This window comes from Ambystoma mexicanum, chromosome 6q (assembly GCF_040938575.1).
Source record: "Ambystoma mexicanum isolate Mex_15411 chromosome 6q, UKY_AmexF1_1, whole genome shotgun sequence".
NCBI lineage: Eukaryota > Metazoa > Chordata > Amphibia > Caudata > Ambystomatidae > Ambystoma > Ambystoma mexicanum.
The window spans coordinates 1,614,965,073-1,614,986,381 of NC_090937.1; the positions used below are offsets into that span (position 1 = coordinate 1,614,965,073).

At 46.7% G+C, this 21,309-nt stretch overlaps 1 protein-coding gene across 2 annotated transcripts in view; it reads left to right on the forward strand.

Moving 5' to 3' along the window:
• DQX1 (DEAQ-box RNA dependent ATPase 1) overlaps window positions 1–21,309 on the forward strand; it is a 512,398-nt gene that overhangs the window by 243,346 nt on the left and 247,743 nt on the right. For both annotated transcript variants that reach the window (XM_069632365.1, XM_069632366.1), the window contains exon 4: window positions 18,126–18,516. In XM_069632365.1, coding sequence (XP_069488466.1) covers window positions 18,126–18,516 — 391 coding nt within the window. The remainder of the gene's footprint in view (window positions 1–18,125; window positions 18,517–21,309) is intronic.

Sequence of the window (21,309 nt, forward strand, 5' to 3'; positions counted from 1 at the left end):
AGGAAGAGGATACCGGTTCTTAATAGTGACTTTATTAACTGCTCGATAATCTATGCAAGTTCTAAGCGAGCCATCCGGTTTTGGTACAAAAAATAAAGGAGAGGCCGCAGGTGACTTAGAATGACGAATAAATCCTTTGGCCAAATTTTCCGACAAATATTCTTTTAAATAATCATTCTCTTTCTCAGTAAGAGCATATACCCTACTACTAGGCAAAATTGTTCCTGGCTCCAGTTCAATTTTACAATCAAAGGATCTATGGGGTGGTAATTCTCCTGCCACTTTCTCATCAAATACGTCCCAGAAATCTTTGTAACACTGGGGAAGTTGACCCACTACAGCTCCCACATCATGACCTCCAATTCCAGTCTCAGCCAGAAAACTAGATACAGAATTACTTTGTTTTACCTCTTCCTCTGAGAGACTTCCTGAAAAGCAATTCTCTTTACAAAAATCGGATTGCATGTCAATTGTCCTAGCACTCCAATCAATTAGGGGATTATGAAGAGTAAGCCAAGGCATGCCTAAGATAATCTTCAACAAAGGGGCATCAATTAACTCAAATGAAATTATCTCTCTGTGACCTCCTGATAACTCCAAAGTTAAAGAACCAGTTCTATGAGTAATAGGACCAGAAGATAAACATGTACCATGAACAGCCCTAGCCTGCTCTACAACCTCCTTCAGAATAATTGGAATTCCCAACGATTTGGCCAGACCCCAATCCATGAAATTCCCAGTCGCACCAGAGTCAATCATTACAGGACCATTTCCCTTACACTCCAAATCAAAAAATAAGGATACATTTATGGTTATATGAGGAACCGCTGTCTGCACCGTATTGGCGATCTGTTGTACCTTGACTGCTGAGGAAGAAGTCTTCTTGGGAGTGTAAGGACAGTTTCCTAAAAAATGCCCACCTCTTCCACAGTATAAACACAAATTATTCTCTCTCCTCCTAGTCTTTTCCTCCACTGTTAACGGGCCTCTGATTCTTGGAGATGAATTATTCCCTTTGGGTCTACTCTCTATTTTGGGTCTATCTACTCTAAGTATAGACTTTACATCACTCTGACCATGACGTCTCTCTGCCTTCCTTTCACTCAAACGGAAATCCAATTGAATAACCAAATCAATCAGACCTTCACAAGTAGGAGGGCGTTCAACTACTCCAGACAAGGCATCCTTTAACTCATCTCTAAGGCCCCGATAAAACAACGAGGCTTGTTTAGCCTCGGGCCACTTGCTTTCTAACACAAGGGACTTAAATTGTGTTATATAAGCAATCAAGTCTCTATTACCTTGTTTTAATTCTAAAAGTTCACCATCCACTTCCAGAGATAGCTGTCTTCTATCAAACATTTTTCGGAATATCTCTAAAAAGTTGGTATAATTTTCTAAAACCGCACTCTTTTGACTCACCAACAACCCAGCCCAAGCAGATGCTTCCCCAGAAAGATATGACAACATAAATGTTATCTTAGAAGCATCCGATGGAAATAATTCTGGTCTACTCATAAAATGTAATTCACATTGTGTTAAAAACACCCTAAATCTCTTGGAATCCCCATGATAACGTTCTGGGGACGCCAAAGGCACTGGCATAATTATACTCCTTACCCCTTCTGCCACTGTAGGCGCCCGTTGTATGTGTGGTAACTGATCTTCTCTTTCTAACTCTGGTGGAGAACCTGCGCCCCCTGAAACCTCATCCTCTCTCCTTTCTCCCCTCTGTTGAATTTGTGTAACTTTAACACTTAAGTCATCCACCTTTTGACTAAGTAAAGCATTCTCATCCCGAGAAATTTTCAACTCCTCCCGTAACTCCCTAATCAAAGATCCTAACATCTCCATGGATTCGTCGGGGTTCATGACAGCTCGGGCGGACTAAATTATTGGCCTTTCATTCTGTCAGGCTGAGAGGTCCTGTATCCGCGGAAGCTGCTGAACCCCCGACAATCCCCCTGAGATGTATTTCCCAGAACTAGTTTTCAATACAGCTCTGTAAACTACACCCCAAAGGGAAAGGGGGAATGGGACAACAAAACAACACCAGGCAGACTGCGTCAAGGCTAATCAGTGCTGAACCTGCAGAGGATAAAGAATAACATATACACTTTCTTAATTCACTTACTTAACCTTATGAATGGGAAGTAATTAATCCTTAACTAATAATTGAGAATCCTACCTGGTTCTTCTCTTGAAATTTCTTAGAGAAGCGGATAAGAAGCTGAAAATCTCTCTTACTTGCGATACTAGAAATTCCCAGCAACTTCTTACATTAGGCAAAACTGGAAGTTTTAGTTCTTTGTTTGTCTTTTTTCCAACTTGCACTGGTAGTTCAATTAGATTGTCTTTAAAATGTTCTTTCTTGTAATATCAAAACTTTTCAAACTATTTATAATTATCTTGAGTCTTTGAATCCTTGAAGAAAGAGGAAAAAACGTGCTAACTGCACACGCAGGTTATTTCCATTAATCGTTGAACTTCACATAGAAATCTTCCTGGTTGAAGAACACGCGCAAACGGATGAAGACGCGCGATCCAAGTAATCCACACGCGCAAAAAATCCACACGCGCAACAATTCACACGCGCAATGGTCCACACGCGCAATAATATTCTCCTGCGAGACACGCGAAATAAGAACACCCGCGCTATTGAGTTCAAAAGCAACGAAGTGATTGTCACGCGCAAAATTACTCGCGATGGAAAAAACACACGCGCACTCACAAGGCACGCGACGAACAGATTCTCGCGCTTAAAATCACACGCGCTTTGTATTTCACACGCGCTTTGTACACACGCGATAAAAATCACACGCGCTTTATATTTCACACGCGAATTGTATTTCACACGCGCATTGTACACACGCGATAAAAATCACACGCGCATTGTATTTCACACGCGCTTTATACTTCACACGCGCTTTTTATACTCGCGCTAAAAATCACACGCGCATTGTATTTCACACGCGCTTTATATTTCACACGCGCTTTGTATTTCACACGCGCTTTGTAGTTTTCACGCTGCGTATAGCTTTTGGCGAAAAGGATCTCTCGCGCAATAAAACACACGCGCTTTTAAAATGGCACGAGACCAACCTCTGCTCGCGCTCGGAATACAAACGCTAGAAAGCACGCGCTCACTTGAATACGCACGTTACAGTCAAAATCTCGCGCTAAGGAACACCGCACTGGAAACACAAGCGCACACCGATAGTTCAATTGTTTTAGTTGAAACACTACTTTTAACGAATTTTCAAGGAGACTGTATTTAAGATGAACAGATTTACAGTAGAAATAAAGTCACTTATCTCCTTAGCGAATTCACAAAGATTTCCTGCTTTTCCTATCTTCCAAAACGAATTCCTGCCAGCTGAAGACTTCTCCTGAACCCCCAAGAAAGTAGCCGCTCAACTGCTGAGATCTGAAGGATAAAATCCACCAGGCCTAATACTAAAGCAGGAGCAGCCACTGAACACGTCCTCTCAGATGGGGTTTTGATGATGAAAGGCACAGAGTGACAGTTTAGAATGTTCATTGTTGTTCAGCATTGTCTTCTAGCCAATCAGAGCTGTCACTGTGAGGCTCCATCTTGCCTTGGGTCAGAACCAGGATTCTGAATCATCAAGTTAAGGCCTAACCAACTATAATGGAAAACTTCCCACCCACACAAAGCTAATCTGAAAAGGATAAATAATGAAAAGGAAACTTGAATAAGAGAAGGAAACCTGACAACATCGCACAGAGTCCAGAATAGTTTCAAATGGTGAACAGCATTTTCATATTAACAACCTCTAATTTACAGATTTTTACAAATTTTTCACAGTTTTCTATTCTTTTTCAAAAAGATATTTTCTTGTAATTTAAGATACACAAATCTGTCTGGTCCCGCCCCCCAAGGTTTGGCTGGGTCCAGAGCACTCCCAGGCTTCTCTTCCTGCTGGCAGTTTTCTGTTGACAGTTGAATCTGCATATCTTTTCAATCAAGGGAGTCTGTTCTCTCCTCAGAGCAACAGGCCAAAATCTCCTCTCACCTCCATTAACAACTCAATGACAGTTCCTGAGCAGAGAGCAGGGGGAAGATGCCTTTGTTTGGGGCAACTGTGGAATGTGCCTTTGAAGTACCGTGGCTAACATTAGGTCACTTTTAAAACCCCTGGTTTAAAATTGTCTTTTCTAAATAAACTTACATTTTCACCAAATATACACACAGATCTCATAATCCCAGTCTTTTCCAAACATAGAGATTGAATTGTAGCAACCTATATTGATTTTGATGGCAAGTCTCTTCTTTTCCACAATTTGATCTTAATGTACAAGTTTAACTTGCAGTATAAGTAAATGACAGCACTTACACCGGCAAGCGGCGTTACTGCGCCCATATCTGACAGATTTTTCCAGGCAAGCATATTTTTTAATGTGGATTTTCTTGTGATGAAATATGCTCCTCATGACATTGTGCTTAGGTGGATTCTTCAAATAAAGGGATGTTTAACACCGAACAAGGATGTTGGATCTTTTCTGATGTTTTGGAACCATGATTTTGCACCTTCAACAGCCAAGGGAAAACAGATTTTAAAGCACTTCTGGGTTTTCCTGGCAATGCAGCCCTGCCTTTTCAAATAGTTCCATTTCACTCTGTGGGCAGCCCAATGACAGATTTTGGTAGTGTGGTCTTCGGTTCCACCACTGACACAGGCAAAATGGATTGGCGGCCTATTTTTCAGGTTTCCCTGCGCACTTCTCAGAGATTTTTAGCGATTAGAGCTTTTTGGCGACCATCCTGTTGTTTCTGATGAAAGCAGCACAGAGTGATGTTGCAGGGCAGAGCCTAGTGGGTCAGAACATCCCACACATAAGAGACATGCGGTATCATTGTCACAGGTGGGTGTAATAATTTAGTTAAACCATTTTCTGCGATTCTTAACGGAACCTTTGAAGATTCTGGTAAGCTCAATTCTTGTTCTTAGAGGGTCGATTGCACAGCATAAAAACAGGCATGTGGTTCAGTAGGATGCACCGGCTGAAAAGGGGTTTGGAAATTGCTGCTAGTGCCGTCCCTCACACTCTCGTATCCCAAGGGACCTCCTTCCGTAGCCCAGACATCTGTAACCACTGGTTAGTTCTACCGAATGGTAACCCCCTACTGCCTGACCACTATCTTTGGCTAAATGTGTCTGTAAAGCGATTGCTCTCTCTCCTTTAAGGGCTTCCTAGTTGGCCCTAAACTACCGATGATTGCGTGCACGGTTCGATCTTCAAGCCTGGTATACCTACTTACTGCTCACGTCCGTCCAACTCTACCCGCATTCTCTCCTTCCCATGCCTCACCTCCTGGATTTTGTAAGATTTCCTCTGGCCCTGTGATCTTCTATTTGCGGGGTCTTGCACTAGCCCTAGATTTGATATTCTACTATGTTTCTATTCTCTCAGTCTTGCTCTGCTGTGGCAAGGAAAGTTCTCCGCCACTTGAAACAAGCCACCCAAGATATGTTTAATGAGTGGAACAACTGGATGCCTACAGGCAATGGCTTATGATCTATGCCAGAGATGGGCTAGCCAGAGATAATGTTAGGTCAAATGTTACATTGTGGATATATTCAAGATTTCTTCAAGTGCATTGTTTGATAGAATGGATAAACATTTTGATATGTACACAGGCTCTCTGCTTGGTACCCAGGCTGCAGGATGATATGGTATAGGAAGGGGAGGAGGAGGACAACAAAGGGTTGGAAAAGTGTGATTGGTGCATACCTATGGGACATTCCGCCCATTGGGACAGGACCGGAGCACTTTAAAGCATATAAAATTACTTTATTGTACTTCTTTTGAAAATTTGTATGTGCGCCCACCGGACATGACTGTAGCCTCGCCTTACTGAGCTCTGCCCCACGCATCACCCTTGAGTCCTTTTCTCCCCGCGGTCAGACGTACTTGCATCTCGGGGAATATTTTTCTTTTGGTTCCCTTGTCCTAAATTTTCCTGCTCCGGATTCCACAGACATCTTTCTTCTGTCAGTCGGAGGGAGCGTCTGGGATTCGTGTCTTGTTCATCGTGCGAATGTCGTTTCCCGAGGGCGCCTCCCAACTCTTTGCCTGGAGTGCTTAGGCCCTGAACACCGGTGGGACGCGTGCTTCTGCTGCCGACACCCTCTCCATCCAGGCACTCCAGCATCTGCTTTTCAGGTGGGAGGTGGTGATCCAGCTGGTTCCTCCACCACGTTTACAGCAGTTAATTGAAGAAAAATGGAAATGGGCAGTAATTTCTTTTTTTTTTTTTTTAGGGCCCCTCGGCCTGGGGACTCCTTCCCGTGGGTCTTCTGGGTCCGGGAGGGGCTCAAGTGGCTCTGTTACCAGGGATCTCCCTAAGGTGTCCCAAAAGGGTTCTAATTGGTGCTCCCGAGTTTTCTCTGAGGTTCCTGTAAAGGGCCTCCCAAGGCCGGATCTTCATCCGAGGTTCCCTTTTTGGGGGCTAAAGTTGGGCTGAGTGTTTCTGGGGTTGTTGTCATTGGGGTCAGCCTTGAGGTTTCAACTAAGTGTACAGCGTCTCTGCTCGAGGTTCCTGTGAAGGTGACTAAACGTCCCCGGGTTACCCATGAGTTTCCCTTCTTGGGGCTATATCTGAGACCAGCAAAATTGAGTGGCCCACTTTGAGTGCTCTGGCTTTAAGGGGGTGTCTCTAAGCCTTTCCACGCTCAGACCTAGGATCGAACCGATTCTTCTGAGGGTGCGTTTTTGATAAGTTTCAGACGCTCATGCATTCTGATCCCATGAAGGTGTACTTTAAGGAATTTTTTTATTTAAGGAAATGTATCCAAGCTGCCAGAAGCGGCCCCCTTCTGGCAATGCCTATGCAGGTCCCGGTAGTGCCACCTCCTCCACCACTTCCTGTGGGGCCTCCTCCTCCAATGCCTCCTCTGCCTCCACTTTCCCCTGTGGAAAAGACTACCGTTGCGCAGTCAACCCTGCTCTCGGGGGCCTGAGGCGCCACGTGTGGCGTATCAGATTTCTGCCTCCGACTCTCTGGATGAGCATCAGGCGGACCAAGACAGCGATGACCCACCCCGCTGTATTAGAGCCTTTCACGACCGGGTTGTGGATGTGATGGCGTTGCTAGACATCCCAATACCCGAGGCCCCGGCTCCACAAGAAAAGGTACAGGGGTACTTTCTGGAGCCTTTACTCTGTCGACACAGGAGCGCACTGGCCTGTACCTTCAAAAGGATGTCCTCGCCGATGTCCTCGCCGAAGCCTGCAAGGTCTGGGAAAAACCTCATTCCAGTCAATATCTAAACAAGAAAATTGACGCTCTCTACAAGCTACATGTGTCTGAAGACCTATCCCTGTCTGCATGTCCACTCTCCTAATCGACGGTGGTAGCAGCAGCTATGCTCCAGTTGAAGCCGGCCTCTACATCCTCCACTGCAGCATCTCCGATCCTTTCCAAGGAGGACAAGCATCTTGACGCCATTGGGGGAAAAGGGTATTTTCAAATTCAGCTCTTCAGCTGCGTCGGGCTAATGCCAAGCTTATCCTGGCGGCTGCTAATGTCAAGCTGTGGAAGTAGCTCACAGAGTTTCAGGAATGTATTCCTCCTGATAGGCTCAAAGACTTTAAGGGTGGCTTAGCTGATGCCAGAGTTCTGGCGCAGGATCTACTAGAGACACTTGCGCTCGGGGCTGTATGGTCGGAGTAGAAGTTCAGGACAAGGTACTTGATCTCCCCATCGGTAAGGAACTGTTCCACTCCTCCACTGACGAAGAACGTACAAAAACTACGGCAAGTACCCAACTGCCAAGTCCTTGTCGGTCCTTGCCAAAACCCCAGCAAAGGCACCTTATACTTAGAGGTTGGGGTCTCAAACGAGGTCCTCATCTGGTTTCAGCGGTTTTCAGGACCACCGGTCAAAGGCTCCCGCTGGTGGCCATCGCCGTAAACAGCAATGGCGAAGTGGCTGGCTTTTTTCTCGGTCAACATTCTTCTCTTCAGTAGCGGGTAGTCTCCTTGTCGATAAGCCATCAAAATTGTTTTTCATTGGTCGCACGAGACACCGGTGGGAGGACGAGTTTCGTCTCATCTGGAGGCGTGGCAGACCATCACAGAAGACTGATGTGTTTTGTCTGTAGCCTGGGTGGGCTTCCGCTTGTCCCACCCCCTGCCCCACCCTCTCACCGTCTTCTCCAGCAGACTGGTTCGCCCTCCCTCGGAGCCGAGGTACAGAAACCTCCAGACCTCAGAGCAGTGGAACCTGTTCCCACTGTCTGTTTACAGTGCCCAAACCCAACCAGGCTGGCCTGCGCACTATCCTCGACCTCTCCAAGTGCAATCTCTTTTCACCCCAATAGAAATTCAAGATGATTACGCCCTGTCAGATTAAGTCTCCTCTCTGGAAGGACGATTGACTCAGCATGGTAGACCTTCAGGATGCCTACATGCATATTCTGATCTGGAGCCTGCATCGAAAAGCTCTGTGGTTCTCTGTAGGAACGAAACACTTTCAGTATAGTGTGGTTCTGTTTGGGCTCAGCACTGCGTGTCTTTGCGAAGATGATGGTGGTCATCGCAGCATTCCTTAGACTGCAGGGAGTTGATGTATATGCATACTTGGATGATTGGTTCCTGCGCACCCCTTGCCCACAGGCCGCTACGGCTAATCTTCAGTCACTCCTTCAGCTCCTGTTCCATCTTGGGCTGTCGGTGAACTGGCGGAAATCGTCTGACTGTTGCTCAAGACCTGATCTTTCTGGGTTTTCATTGGGATACCATCAGTACCAGAGTGTTCCTGACAGAGGACAGGATTGAAGACCTATCCACTGCGTGCCAGCTTCTCCTGCAGTCCTCCCACATGTTGACCTGGTGGTTCCAGACCTCATGGACTCTTGTGTGTTAGCTCTATCTCTTGCACGGCTGAAAGTGAGGCACACTCAGCTGGCTCTTTGGGGCTGCTGGTCCCAGGCTACGGATCCGGACTCTGAGATGATTCCAGTCCCACCCTGCATGACGGCGGATCTTCAGTGGTGGTCGTATGCCAACAACCTTTCAGTTGGGACCTCCTTCCGGGAGCTCTGCCTACAAGTAACAGTTACTACAGACTCCTCCCTTATGGGGTGGGGGAAGGACACTGTGTCACCTCGAGGTGTACGATTCCATATCAACTACCTAGAGCTCCCAGCTGTTTTTCTGGCGCTTAAGGCTTTTTAACCCTCTATCACCAAGTGTGGTTTGATTTCGCACAGACAATTCCATAGCAATGTTCTACATCAACATAGGGGCACCAAGTCTCATTCTTTGGTGGACCTTGCTATTCAAATTTGGATTTGGGCTATCCAACACAATGTCTGTCTCTAAGCTGCGCACATTCCGGTCACATCAATGTGGCTGCAGATTCCCACAGCCGCCTGTCTGGGAGTGGAAGATGAACACCGATGTTCTCACCAAGATCTTCCAGCAATGGGGTTCTCCAGCGGTGGACATCTTTGTGAACTCATCAAACCGGAAAATTCCTCTTTATGCTTCCAGGGACGGGCTCAGAGTGTCTTCCTTGGGGACGTTCTCAAGATCCCGTGGGACAACATTAAAGCTTACACTTTTCCTCCTTTGCCGCTTGTTAGATAAAGATTTGGGGTAGTACCCTTAGGGTGCACTACAACAACCTTAGCCTCCTGGCAAGAGGCACCCAACCTTTGGTATAAGTCTGAACTACACAGGTTGGTAGTGTAGTAGAGCAGTCAGGCTTATCTCAAGAGGGGTCAATGTGAGCAGTAATGCAGTTACACAGATTCACAGTGACAAGTATTAAAATAAACACTCATACTCATTATAAATTTATTTACTGGTCATTTAAACAATCCTTCTTCAGAAGGGAGCAATATAAAAGCAACACTCGAATACACTTCAAAATCCACACTCTTATGTTTTCTAGATTCAGTAACCTCCTATTGGGGATGGTACAGAGACTTCCTACACCATCAGGTGACTTAAATAACTAGGACACTGTGGACATTAATATAGTTCTGTTGCATTTAGAGTAGGCAGAGAGAGTGGCAAAGGGAGAGTTATTTAGAATAAACAAGAGAATACAAATATTTCTAAAGCAGGCGAATACTTTTGGACCCCCCAATGTACAACAGAGGAGAGAAGAGTCATTCAGGGAACCAGGCTAAGCCAATGTCAATGGGCAAAATCTATGTTGCTGAAGCACTTCTTGCAGGTGAGTAAAAGTCTTTGCACAATGTTTTTAGAGTCTTTGTTGAAGAAAGAGGAATCAAATGTAGGGCCACAAGCCAGGAGACTTGTGAAGTAGAAGAGAAAGCAAATCTACAGTGAGACGTAAGTCCTCTCCAACTTTACAGTACCTTTTGGTTTGAAGAAAAATGCAGCAGATGACTACTGTTCCTGTGCAGCTCAGCAGATCCTGGTGTTCCTGGGCCTCAGTCGTGGGGACAAGAGGGAAGACTTCTGGGGACTCCTGCACTACAACAGGACGGTCACCGACTGGAACCGGCAAACTTCAAATCAGTGTTTCTTCAGTGTTTCAGCTCCTTGTGTCCACCGCAAACAGCACCACCGTGGTTTCTGGCTGTCGAGATGGGCCTTCCTTGCATCTGGGGTCCCACACTCTGTTGAGGGGGCTCAGGCTCGGTCAATCCTGCTTCCTGGGAGTCCGGAGGATCTTCCTGGAGCTCTTGGCCAACTTAAAAGCAACGCACACAAACTGGTGTTCCTCTCCCTGGCTATTCGGTTCCAGCAGCGACTGCAATGGAAATTCAACCAGCTCTGAGAAGGATGTCCAGGTGGCTTATTTTGAAGTTGATTGTTCCCACCAACTCAAGGGGAGAAGTCGTCTTAGCAGGGCTTCTCTATTGAGGAGAACTTGGAATTTCAGCACAGCAGCAGGGCTTCAATGTGCAAACCAACGGTCCAGGAGTTGCAGCAGGCGTCCTCTTCAAGCTCTTCTTCTGATTCCTTTGTCCAGTGGTCAACTCTGCCTTCCATCCAAAAAGCCTCACCTTTTCTTTTATGCAGGTTTCTCCCATTCATTCCAGCCTAGCTGTCAGTCACCCAGCAGGGTGGCTGTCCTGGGCGGTCAGCCAGCCGGCCAATCGCCTTGGAGTGCATTCCTGTCTCCTAGGCACAGGGAGTTTCGGGCACCTCCCTCACTTCCTGCCCCCACCAGACTCTCTGGAGCCAGAGGTGGGTTTCACTTGTGAAGTCCGCCAAAGGCAAAATTAACAAAGGGACCAAACCTGGTTTGGCACGCAGAGTAACTCTCAAGAAGGACTAAAACAACAGGGAATGGTGAAAAAAGAAGACCGGGGCCATTTTGACAAAAATGGCACCAATGGGTGCTTTACTGTAGCTGCGAAGGCAGCCCGCGGTAAAGACACGACACGGTAGTAAGAAGTAACCAGCCATTAATTGTGTAAAGGGTAACATAAAATCTTTTACAAAGCGAAGCTAGACAACGTCGCTACTAAGTAATCCCTCCAGCCCCTATTGTAAGATAGTGTGTGCTGGGTCTAGAAAGTTACAATGTAAGTAAAGTCAATTTCACTTTACTGTTCTTGGAAACGGTAGTTAATCCAAGAGTAAGGTATTTAAACCTTGAGAAATCTAAAAGACCTCCCTGTGTCACTGCACTAAAGGTGCTGTGTGACACAATGCAAAAAGATGCCTATGGAGTTTGTCAGACTCCAAAAACAGAGTTAAAAATCGCATTCAAAATACATGAGAGAGTGGAAAAAAGGTTTCACTCTCTCCAGGTTCAAAATTAAAAGTCCTAGAGTCCAGCAAAAGTGCTGTGGGTCTGTAAGGTAGAGAGGAAATAGCACATTTCTGAGAATTCTCCCTAACGCAGCTGATTCATCAGCCGCTCTGGAAACTCAGGAGTGCCGCCAACTGCACTCTCCGTTTCATAGCTCCTTGGGAGCCAGCCATGTTCTGGTTTTCAGAACTGCAGCACCTGTCGGTGTGCTCCCCGTTCAGGTTGCCGCAGATTCCCGACCTCCTTCACCAGAGCAATCAACAGTTGTGTCATCCCTCCCCACAATCGTTCAGCTTGGCGGCCTGGTGCCTGAGTTCCGATCAGTAGCGCAGTTCAACCTCTCCGAGGATAACTGTAACGCTCACCTGACTCCTACGGGGGCGCTGGCCTGGTTCGCGCTGCTGTGACCTCGTCTAAGGTGAAGCGCAGGGTTCGGAAGACGGACTGGACCGGGCCCCAGATCTGGCTTGTCTGACTCGCAGAAGTATCCTTCTGTAGGTGAGAATAGGGAGTTAACTATCAGCGGGGTAATGCAATCGGCCTCCCACTTACCCCTCTCACCCTCCTCAAAACCCTTCTGTGCTTCCCCGTAGCGTCTCACCTTAGGGTCTGGAAGGACGAGCTCTCCATCCTGCTTCTGATGCAGGGGCGCGTTGGTATCCAGTTACGTCACTGGATTTTCGGATTGGTGAGAACCAAACTTGCTTGGCTTCCAGGTAAGTTTTTCTATAAGTGGTTCCCCTTGTGTCCATGCATTAATGTTCTAATGCTAATGTCTTTTTCCCCCATAGGTGCGGGGGTACGGAATGCCGGGGAACAGGCACCGACCCGAGGTGAGCGGTGAAATCCTTGTGGAAATCAGGTAAGTCTTTAATGAGTGTTTTGGTAATGTCTTTTCATTCACTCATTAACGCTGATGTCTTTTTCCCCTTAGGGGCCGGGGTCCGAAAATGCCTGGATGCGGCGCGGACCCGAAATGAAAAGGGAATGACCCAACAGGTAAGTCTTGACATGGAGTTCTAGGTTCCCTTTTCCCTTCTTTCTCTCACCTTTGTTCTTGTCTTTTTCTCCCTAGGCGCGGGGGCGCGACTGCGAATCCAGATGGTCGCTGCTGAACATGGAGGCGCCCTGTAAAGGTGAGTAGAATGCGGCGCTGCAGCGATCGATGCGATGTGCTTTTAAAAAATAAATGTCTTCCTTTTCAGGATTGTCGGCGAAATGTTTCTGGGATGCAGATTTAGCAGGTGAGGCCTTTTCCTTCTTCTGTTCTCTTGTTCCCTTCCTTTGCAGGTGATTCAGGATGCGGGCAGGTGTGGCAGAAGTCAAGATGCAGGAGCAGACACGGTGAGCGTCCAGCTGCTAGATGCAGAACAACGCGAAGCACGTGTGGCTGATCGGGTGTGGTTTAAATAGCCTTGGAAGAAGTTCCTAGAATGTGTCCTTCCTCCAATCAGGTATGTATCCTTCCCCGACCACGCCCGGGTGGTAAAGGAGTCCCACAGGTAAAGTAGTTACTTTCAGGCCTCAAGGAGGCCGGGGTTCTGCAGCTTGGTCTGCATCAGGTAAGTGCATCCAAACACTTTCATAATGAGCCTGGCGCCCATGGCGCCAGGACTGACGTTTTCTATGAGCCTGGCGCCATAGGCGCCAAGATGCTGTCCAAAGGGCCCCTATAAGGGGTTGCTGGGACCTTCCCCGGGGACTTGATGTCCGCTTTCGGGGACGCAGGGCCTGAGCCGGCTCCCCGGGAGCGGGCATCATGACAATAACATGCGTATAATTCAAGCGGCACGTAAGCCTTCTACGAGAGCTCGATACAGGAGCCAAGTGGCTCTGTTTTTGCCATTGGTGTCTAGCCAAAGATCTTGATTCCACACAAGCTTCTATGGACTGTGTTTTGTCTTTTGAATCTGACCTTCAAGCCTCTGGCATTCATGTCCTAACATACATTACATACTTTTCTGCCATTGCGGCTTATCTGTCTACAGACAGTTGCTCTTTTTCACTGGCAAATCCAGTCATCAGAGACACTTTGCAGGTCTTCATCTTTTTCCGCCGGTTCTGGCCCCTCATCTCAAATGGGATCTTAACGTGGTCCTCAACGCTTTGTCATAAGCCTTTTTAACTTATGGCCACTACCGAACTCAAGTACCTTTCTTGGAAGGTGGCTTTTTTTATTGCGGTAACATGCGCAAGATGAATAAGTGAGCTTCAATCTCTGTCGAATAGCCGTTTCCAACTTTCCACAAGGATAATCCGGTACCGGTAAATCCTTACCGCCTTACTACGAGGTCCCTTTGCGGGTTGGGAAATTTAACGCCTGCTTTTTGCAGGCGTTAAAAACCAACCCGCAAAGGGACCCAGGGAGCTAATTACGGTACCGCAATTTGCGGTACCGTAATTAGCACCTTTCCCCATTCCCATTATGCCCTATGGGGCAAAAAGGGGAATGGGGAAGGGCAATGGTGGAAGGGGGAATTACCGCCCCGCCAACCTTGGAATGGGGCGGTAATTCCCCTTTCCACCAAGGCGGTACCGGTAAATTACCGGCATGAACGCACCATGGTTTATCGCCTACCGTGTAATGAGGCCCAATATCTTTACTGGTCTTCTTCCTGAACCCGGTCACCGATGCCGAGAGGGTTTTACAAAAGATAGACATCAGACGCGCTCTGAAGTTTTACCTCGACAGGACAAGCGAACTCAGAGGTTCTTCACAACTCTGTTACGTTTGGTGACACAAAAGGGAAACCAGCCTCGAATGCGTCCATCTCTCGTTGGATAGCTTCATGTATTTCCAAGGCCTACAAAATTCAAGGCCCTCAGCCCCAAAGGGTATTAATGCACATCTGGTCCATTGCAAAGTGGCGGCTGTTGCCTTCCAAAATAACGTCCCTAGGGGGCCCATTGCCAAGACCTCCACGTGGGTCTCCCCATCAGCTTTTTTCAGACATTGTCTTGACCTGAGCTCCCGGGCCGATGCCCAGTTTGGCCAGGCAGTTCTTAAGAATTTGTTTCAATAAGGGAATTTTCCACCCACCCGTAATACCTGGGGTCAGTGCTTGGGGATCTCCCACAAGCATGGAGGAAAGGGGACGTAACGGGACATAGGAGTATGACAAAGCTACCCACCGTAGTGACTACCTTGCTCCTAGTCCATAGTCCAATTTCCTCCATACTTGTGGGACATCCCGTTATATATATATATATTTGTGTTTTTTTGTTTTGATGCTTTAAAGTGCTGCGGTCCTATCAAGTCCCACAAGTATGGAGGAAATGGGACTATGGACTAGGAGTAAGGTAGTCACTACGGTGAGTAACTTTGTCATTCTATGGTGCCCGTGTTGGTGTAATATTTTCTCTGTGAACGAGACACTGCGAGGCATCTCGTTCACGGAGAGGAATTACTTTTTATTTTTTTACACCATTAGCACCCATGTAGCGCACTACACAGGTGCTAATTAGGCGACATGCCCCGAGGTGGCGGCCCACTCTGTAGTTACCTGCATGTTATTTTAGGGTTTTGCCTTTCTAGTCACTCTTACTCCTGCATTTGTCAATTGTTTACTTAACACTCAGCATTTTGTGTGCATTTGCCTCTAATCTGTTATGAGTTGCGTGCCAAGAGGCTGTTTTTGTGCAGGTTCTAATTTTCAAATAACCACGTAGATTATACCTGCTTTAGTTTGTTAGCTACCCAGATTGACTCTAGTACTCATCCTACATGTCTAACTTATTGTATTGTTTCGTAAAACTGCTGATTGTGGCTATCAAATGTGCACTGTGGTCCACTGACCACTTCGGCACCGTCTTCTAGGTAACCAGTTTTCTAGTCTGAGGAATTATATAACCTTGGGCCTAGTCCCTAATGTCCCATTTATAGATTTTTTCCTTCGTAATTTCAGTTGAGCAATTCATAGTATATTGCATTACATCGGTCCAATAGCACAGCCAACCTTGTTTGTGGCCATACAGGTATACTAGTTACGAATCCTGCAGTCCATCACCAAATAATACATTCAGGAGGCCAGGCAGCAAAGGTAGACTAGGTTAATTTCCATACAGCTGCACAGAAATGGACGGGGAAGCTGGCATAGTATCCCCATCCCAAAAATGAGGTTCCGTTCATGTGCATGCAGTTACTGGTACGGCAGCAACATTTAGCTTTTGAAAATTCCCTGTTATGTGTTCATTTTAAGGCAATATTAAACTTGTGGGGCTGCTACCATTTGTCATTTCCCCCATTAACATGTGACCCTCCCACTTTACATGCACGTGCCCCAGGTAAAGCACAGGAGGCCAAGTAGGGTTTCCAGGAATGGGGCTTGGGTTTTAGGCAGGGGGGTGTTTGCAGTAATGCTGTGTGTCGAGTTGCCTGCTTCAGTGTCTCTACACTAGACACTAGAATAGAAACCCTATGCATATCAATGAATGCGGTGCCATAGTTACTGTAGTGAGTATCTTCTACTTATCACTGATTTGACATTATCTTTGGGGAGCAGCACACAATGACTGCCCTGTGGCTTCCCAAAATGAACTCTGTATCCTCCTCTCTCTCTCTGCTGATGCCTTTGCTCTTTACTTCTCCACGGTCACTAAAATATGGGACACTCTAACCACCCAATTAACTCCCTCCCTCATTTGCACCTCTGCTTGTCACCTCTTCTCTCTCCTCTTTATTCCATATACTCCCCACATCCTCTTCAGAGCTCCAACCCTTTCTACGCTCAGCCAATCCGTCCTGTGATCCCACTATAATTTAAAAACCTGTACCTACCACCTGTGCCTATATCGCGTCTCCTCCTCTCACCCAATATCTTCAATGTCTGCTACAAAGTAGTCCCCATTATCTGGAAAGATTGATCTTATCCCAACAATCCCTCCTTTGATCATGTTTCCCCTCTTACCTCCTGACGCAATTGGTCTTTAACCACATTCTCTGCTATCTTGAAAACACTCCACCAAAATCGTTCTCTTGTGTTCAGACCACTGCACATCAGTCATCTCTCCTCCATCCTATTCCTACTTGATATCTTTGCAGCCTTCGAAACTCCCCCCATCACTCCCTCCTTCTGGCCCTCTCCTCCCTAGGCATCGCGATCATTGTGCTTGACTGGGTGACCCACGACCTCTCCAATTCCTCCTTCACCTGGAATTTCAGCATTGCTTCTCCCACAGCTCTGCCAGGGGGTGTCCCTCAAGGGTCTGCCCTGGGCCTCTTCACCATCTATACCTCCCTGGGGAAAATGATATTTTGATTGACTTCCTATAGATGGATCGCTCTATGCTGCCTGGTGGGGAATTCTTCCAAAACTGTCCTTCTCCTTGCCTCTACTGCTTTTCCTGCTCTTCTGTACGACATCCTTCCCCCTAGCCTGCTCTCTCCCTGTTTTGAATCTTGCAAACTTCAACTATTTATTATGGCAATAGCCATGGTAGCCTAGTGCAACATCCCTGAGGAACATCGGCACCTTGCCTTCTACTGTACTATAACCTTTATATCAATCATTGAACTCAGAATACCTGAATACTGTTCCAGCCTACTATCGGGTCTTCCCATCAGTAAAGTTCTGAACTTTGCCACACATGCCCTCTAAAATCTACACTGATCCTCCCCCACTACTTTACACCTTCACCATGCTGGCAGGCTCTCCATGCACATACACTCTTTACATTTCTACTCCAAGTCTACAAAAGAATCTATGGCCTTGCCCTTTACCACCTAGCCCACTGCTCTACTTTATATTGCATGCACACAGTGATCACCCTCCCCCCTCAGCCTATCTGTCACCTGACCTTCCTTCCACCACCTGGTGTGTCAACCTGGTTCTGTTCCTGCTCCGTACTCTTCCCCTGTCCACTGGGGTGTCCTTCCCCCTCATCAAAGCCAGCCCATAACTGGAACTGTTACATAATAAAAACCCACCTATCTGTAACCAAATGGTCTCTACAAATCCTTGTAGTGACTCCACCTGGACTATAGCCCTTCCCAGCTGTGATTATCCCATGTGCTGGTGCTCCTTTTAAGAAATGTATACTTCTAAAATTAACTGGAAATGGGACACCTTTTGTCTGGTGTATGCATGCGCCTGCTCTGTCCCTCCATGTCATCTTTTCACCAATGTAGGTGCTCTCATTCAAACATCTACCACCTATGGTAATGCACTCTACACAGGGGACTGTCACCTGCCACTTGAATCTTTCACATTGAAATGTCATTCCTCCTTCTCCATTAAATACCAATACATTAGTGGGATGGGTTTCTTGATTTCTTACTAGGCTCACCGTCTTCATGAACTGTATAGGTAGTGGGCAGACCTAGACCCACCTTTCTAAGGTACTGCTGGCTTCTTTTCAGGTACTGCACAGATGAGATGCTTCTGAACGAGATGATGTCCGATCCGCTGCTGCACCAGTACGGGGTGATTGTCATCGACGAGGTACAGGAACGTACCGTGGCAACGGATGCACTGCTAGGCTTGCTGAAGGACGTGCTAAGGCAACGGCCGGACCTCAAACTCGTGATCATCACCGCGCCCACACTGGAGCCTCGACTACGGGCCTTCTGTGGGGAAGCAGCCCCAGTAGTACATGTTCCATGGACTGAGGAGGGTCCACCTCCGGAAGCAGAAGTGGTTTACAAAGACCCGCAGTCCCGGGACCGTGTGTCTGCTGCATGCCAGATGGTGCTGGATATCCACCGGAAGGAGGAACCTGGGGATGTCATGGTCTTCCTTGCAAGCGAAAAGGTAGGTCTCCAAAATCTACTGCTTCTGGCATTTTAAAGTGAAGTTGCTTGATTGCATTTTTCCTCCTCCAAACTTTTATTCAGGCCATGCTGAACGGTTTTCTAGTAGTAGCATGTATGTAATTCTTGTCATTAATTTGCTTCCAAACATAAGCAGAAGCTAAAATAACATGACAAATAATTAGGGCTATTTGGAATCCTGATAATAAAATGAACTTGGATTATAAACACTAAATGTTGGATCCAAGGGGCACCGTTTGATGGGTGAGCAACTGGAACCCACATTTGTAGTTGGTTAGGTGGCAATCTCTTTTGACTACATACAAACGAGTCCCAGTCAGAATGGCTTAAATAAACGTAGAACATGTGTTAAATCCAAGCCCACTCAGTGTATTATAGGACACAAACAGATGAGAAATCTACGGGGTAGGAGATTTCAAAGAAGTTACAGGTTATTAATGTTTGCAAAAGTCTGTAGAAGTTCACATGCTTATAGAAATGTCCTGATTTGTAAACAACTAAAGTCAAACCAGGTAAATGAAAATTACATTTTAGTGATTGAGCTGCAATAGTCTTTTATGCTGCCCCCAATACCATCAAATGCCGTTTGGACGGACTGCTGAGCTGAATGTAAAAGATGTATTGTGCCCAGTGTTGCATTTTCAGACCTTGGTAGGTTGTAGGACGATAGGAGGGTGGGTTCATAGCTGTAGGAAGCGGGAGAATGTGGGAACGAAAGGAGTGTGCGTGTTAATGCTTTGATGTGAGTGCATCCCATTAGTTCGACCAAGAGGAGGCCTAGAAAGATGGCGATGTGATGCATGGAGGCATGTGGACTTACTCTTCAAGTATGAGCACCATTCTCTGCCATTAAAAAACGGAAACATTTCACTTGGGCTGTGTTGGCATTGTCCAGCGTAACCTTGGGGAAGTGCGAGAGGCTAAAACTGACCATGCCTGAGCGCAACAAAGTCACAGAAGGGATGATGTTGGTTTTGATTTTTTGGGTACCATGTTAGTCCTCTGTCTTTCAGTGGAAGTGCAAGCTGGGTGCCTGGAAAAGAAAAGCTGGGTGCCTGGAAAAGAAAAGCTGGGTGCCTGGAAAAGAAAAGCTAGGCAGCTCCTGAATTGTGGATTTTTGCTACCTCTTCTATTGCAGAATGTGTGGAACTTTTTTCGCCTTTTAGGAACCTGTCAAGAACTTACTTTTTTTATTCTAAACCCATCTGAAAAGTGCTATATTAGTATCTCCTATACAATACAGCACGTTCATTGTCTTCCACAGGTGCAGCCATGTAGAAGGAATACAGCCCAGAGGGCAAGCAAGGACCTAAATAAGTCCAACCCTGCTGCAGGCAGGTTGGAGCGAGAGATGCCACAAGGGAGGTTGGAGGGAACAACCTGGAGGTTGGCAGGAGATGGAAGCAGAAGGTGGCATGGAGCTGCTAGGAGGGTGACGGACAGAGCAGAAGGGAGTTGGCTGGTAGAGTTGTGAGAATGTTGGAAAGAGGAGAAACCACAAAGGAGGGCATCAGGAGGATAAGAGAACAGCAGAGGAGGTGGTAACAAAGCAGAAGTGTCAAATTGGAGAGGCAGGAGGCCCAGAGTAAACCTAGACCCAAGGAAGTAAAACAGAGGAGATGGCCCAGCACTTGCTTCTGTAAAATATTTAGTTTTTAGCATGTGCTTTCCGTATGCATACACCCTTTGGCAATTTTAAATTGTCATGTGATGTGTGCACTTTCGTGTTGGTTGGTTGTTAAGAAGAGACAGAAGACTAGTCATCTTCGCAGCAGTCCTTAAGTGTCTGAATTCACACATGAAGGGCCGAATTAAGACTGCTTTTGACATTGAAGCTTCACCAGATGCGTCTCACTAAAATTTGTAACTATTAGAGGCCCGAAACACCACATTCGGTGAAGAATGCCCACAGAAAGAAAGCGATTCAAAGCATAGTTACTTTTTAAAGCTGAGATCATATCATGGGGTCTTCAAGTTTAAGATGAAAAGGAAACTCCTACCTTAGCGAGACTCTGATTTAGATGGGATTTTGTTACAATGCTGCTTCAAAAGTGGAAGAAACTAGCAGCTGAAAAGCCAACCACACACTGCATCCCATCCACAGGATTACTATGCTGGCAAGTACCAAAAGAAATGTGCATTTGGTCCTGCAATCGTATTCTGTTCAGAGGTAGTGCAGTTCCCAATCGGGCCCAGCATACCTATGAATTGTGTTGGCCTTACCCACTGCCTCCAACTGCATTCTGTGCCTTCCGCCAGCCACTGTTATGCTGCCCTTTTGAATGGTGTTGGCCTTTCGAATGGATTGTGTCCTCCCACGTATTCTTCATCTTAGCTATTCAATATCTTCAGATTTGCTGCTTCGGAAAAAAGATTTCTCAACCAGAGGGCGCTGTGTTCGAGGTCGTGGCATCAATGTCCTTCGGCGGCAGCCGTCGAACGTCGACGTCATGCGTAGTATAAATGTCTTGTGCCAAGCACGTTGGCTTCAGTTCCGTTTTTCCGATAGCTTTCGCTTCGTATCAAGAAAACAGCGCTTCAGTTCTTCAAACTATGTTTCTTCGTCGAATCCTTACACGCCTAAAACTGGCTTTAAGAAATGTCAGAAATGCGGGAAGATGATGTGATTACCGATCCCCATCAAAATTGCCTCCGGTGCTTTTGTCTGGACCATCGGGTGGACGAGTGCGGTTCCTGTCAGGCGATGACCAACAAAGCTCTTGGGGAATGGAGAGGTAAACTGGCAGTGGGGCAGGAATCCTCAGTTTTCTTC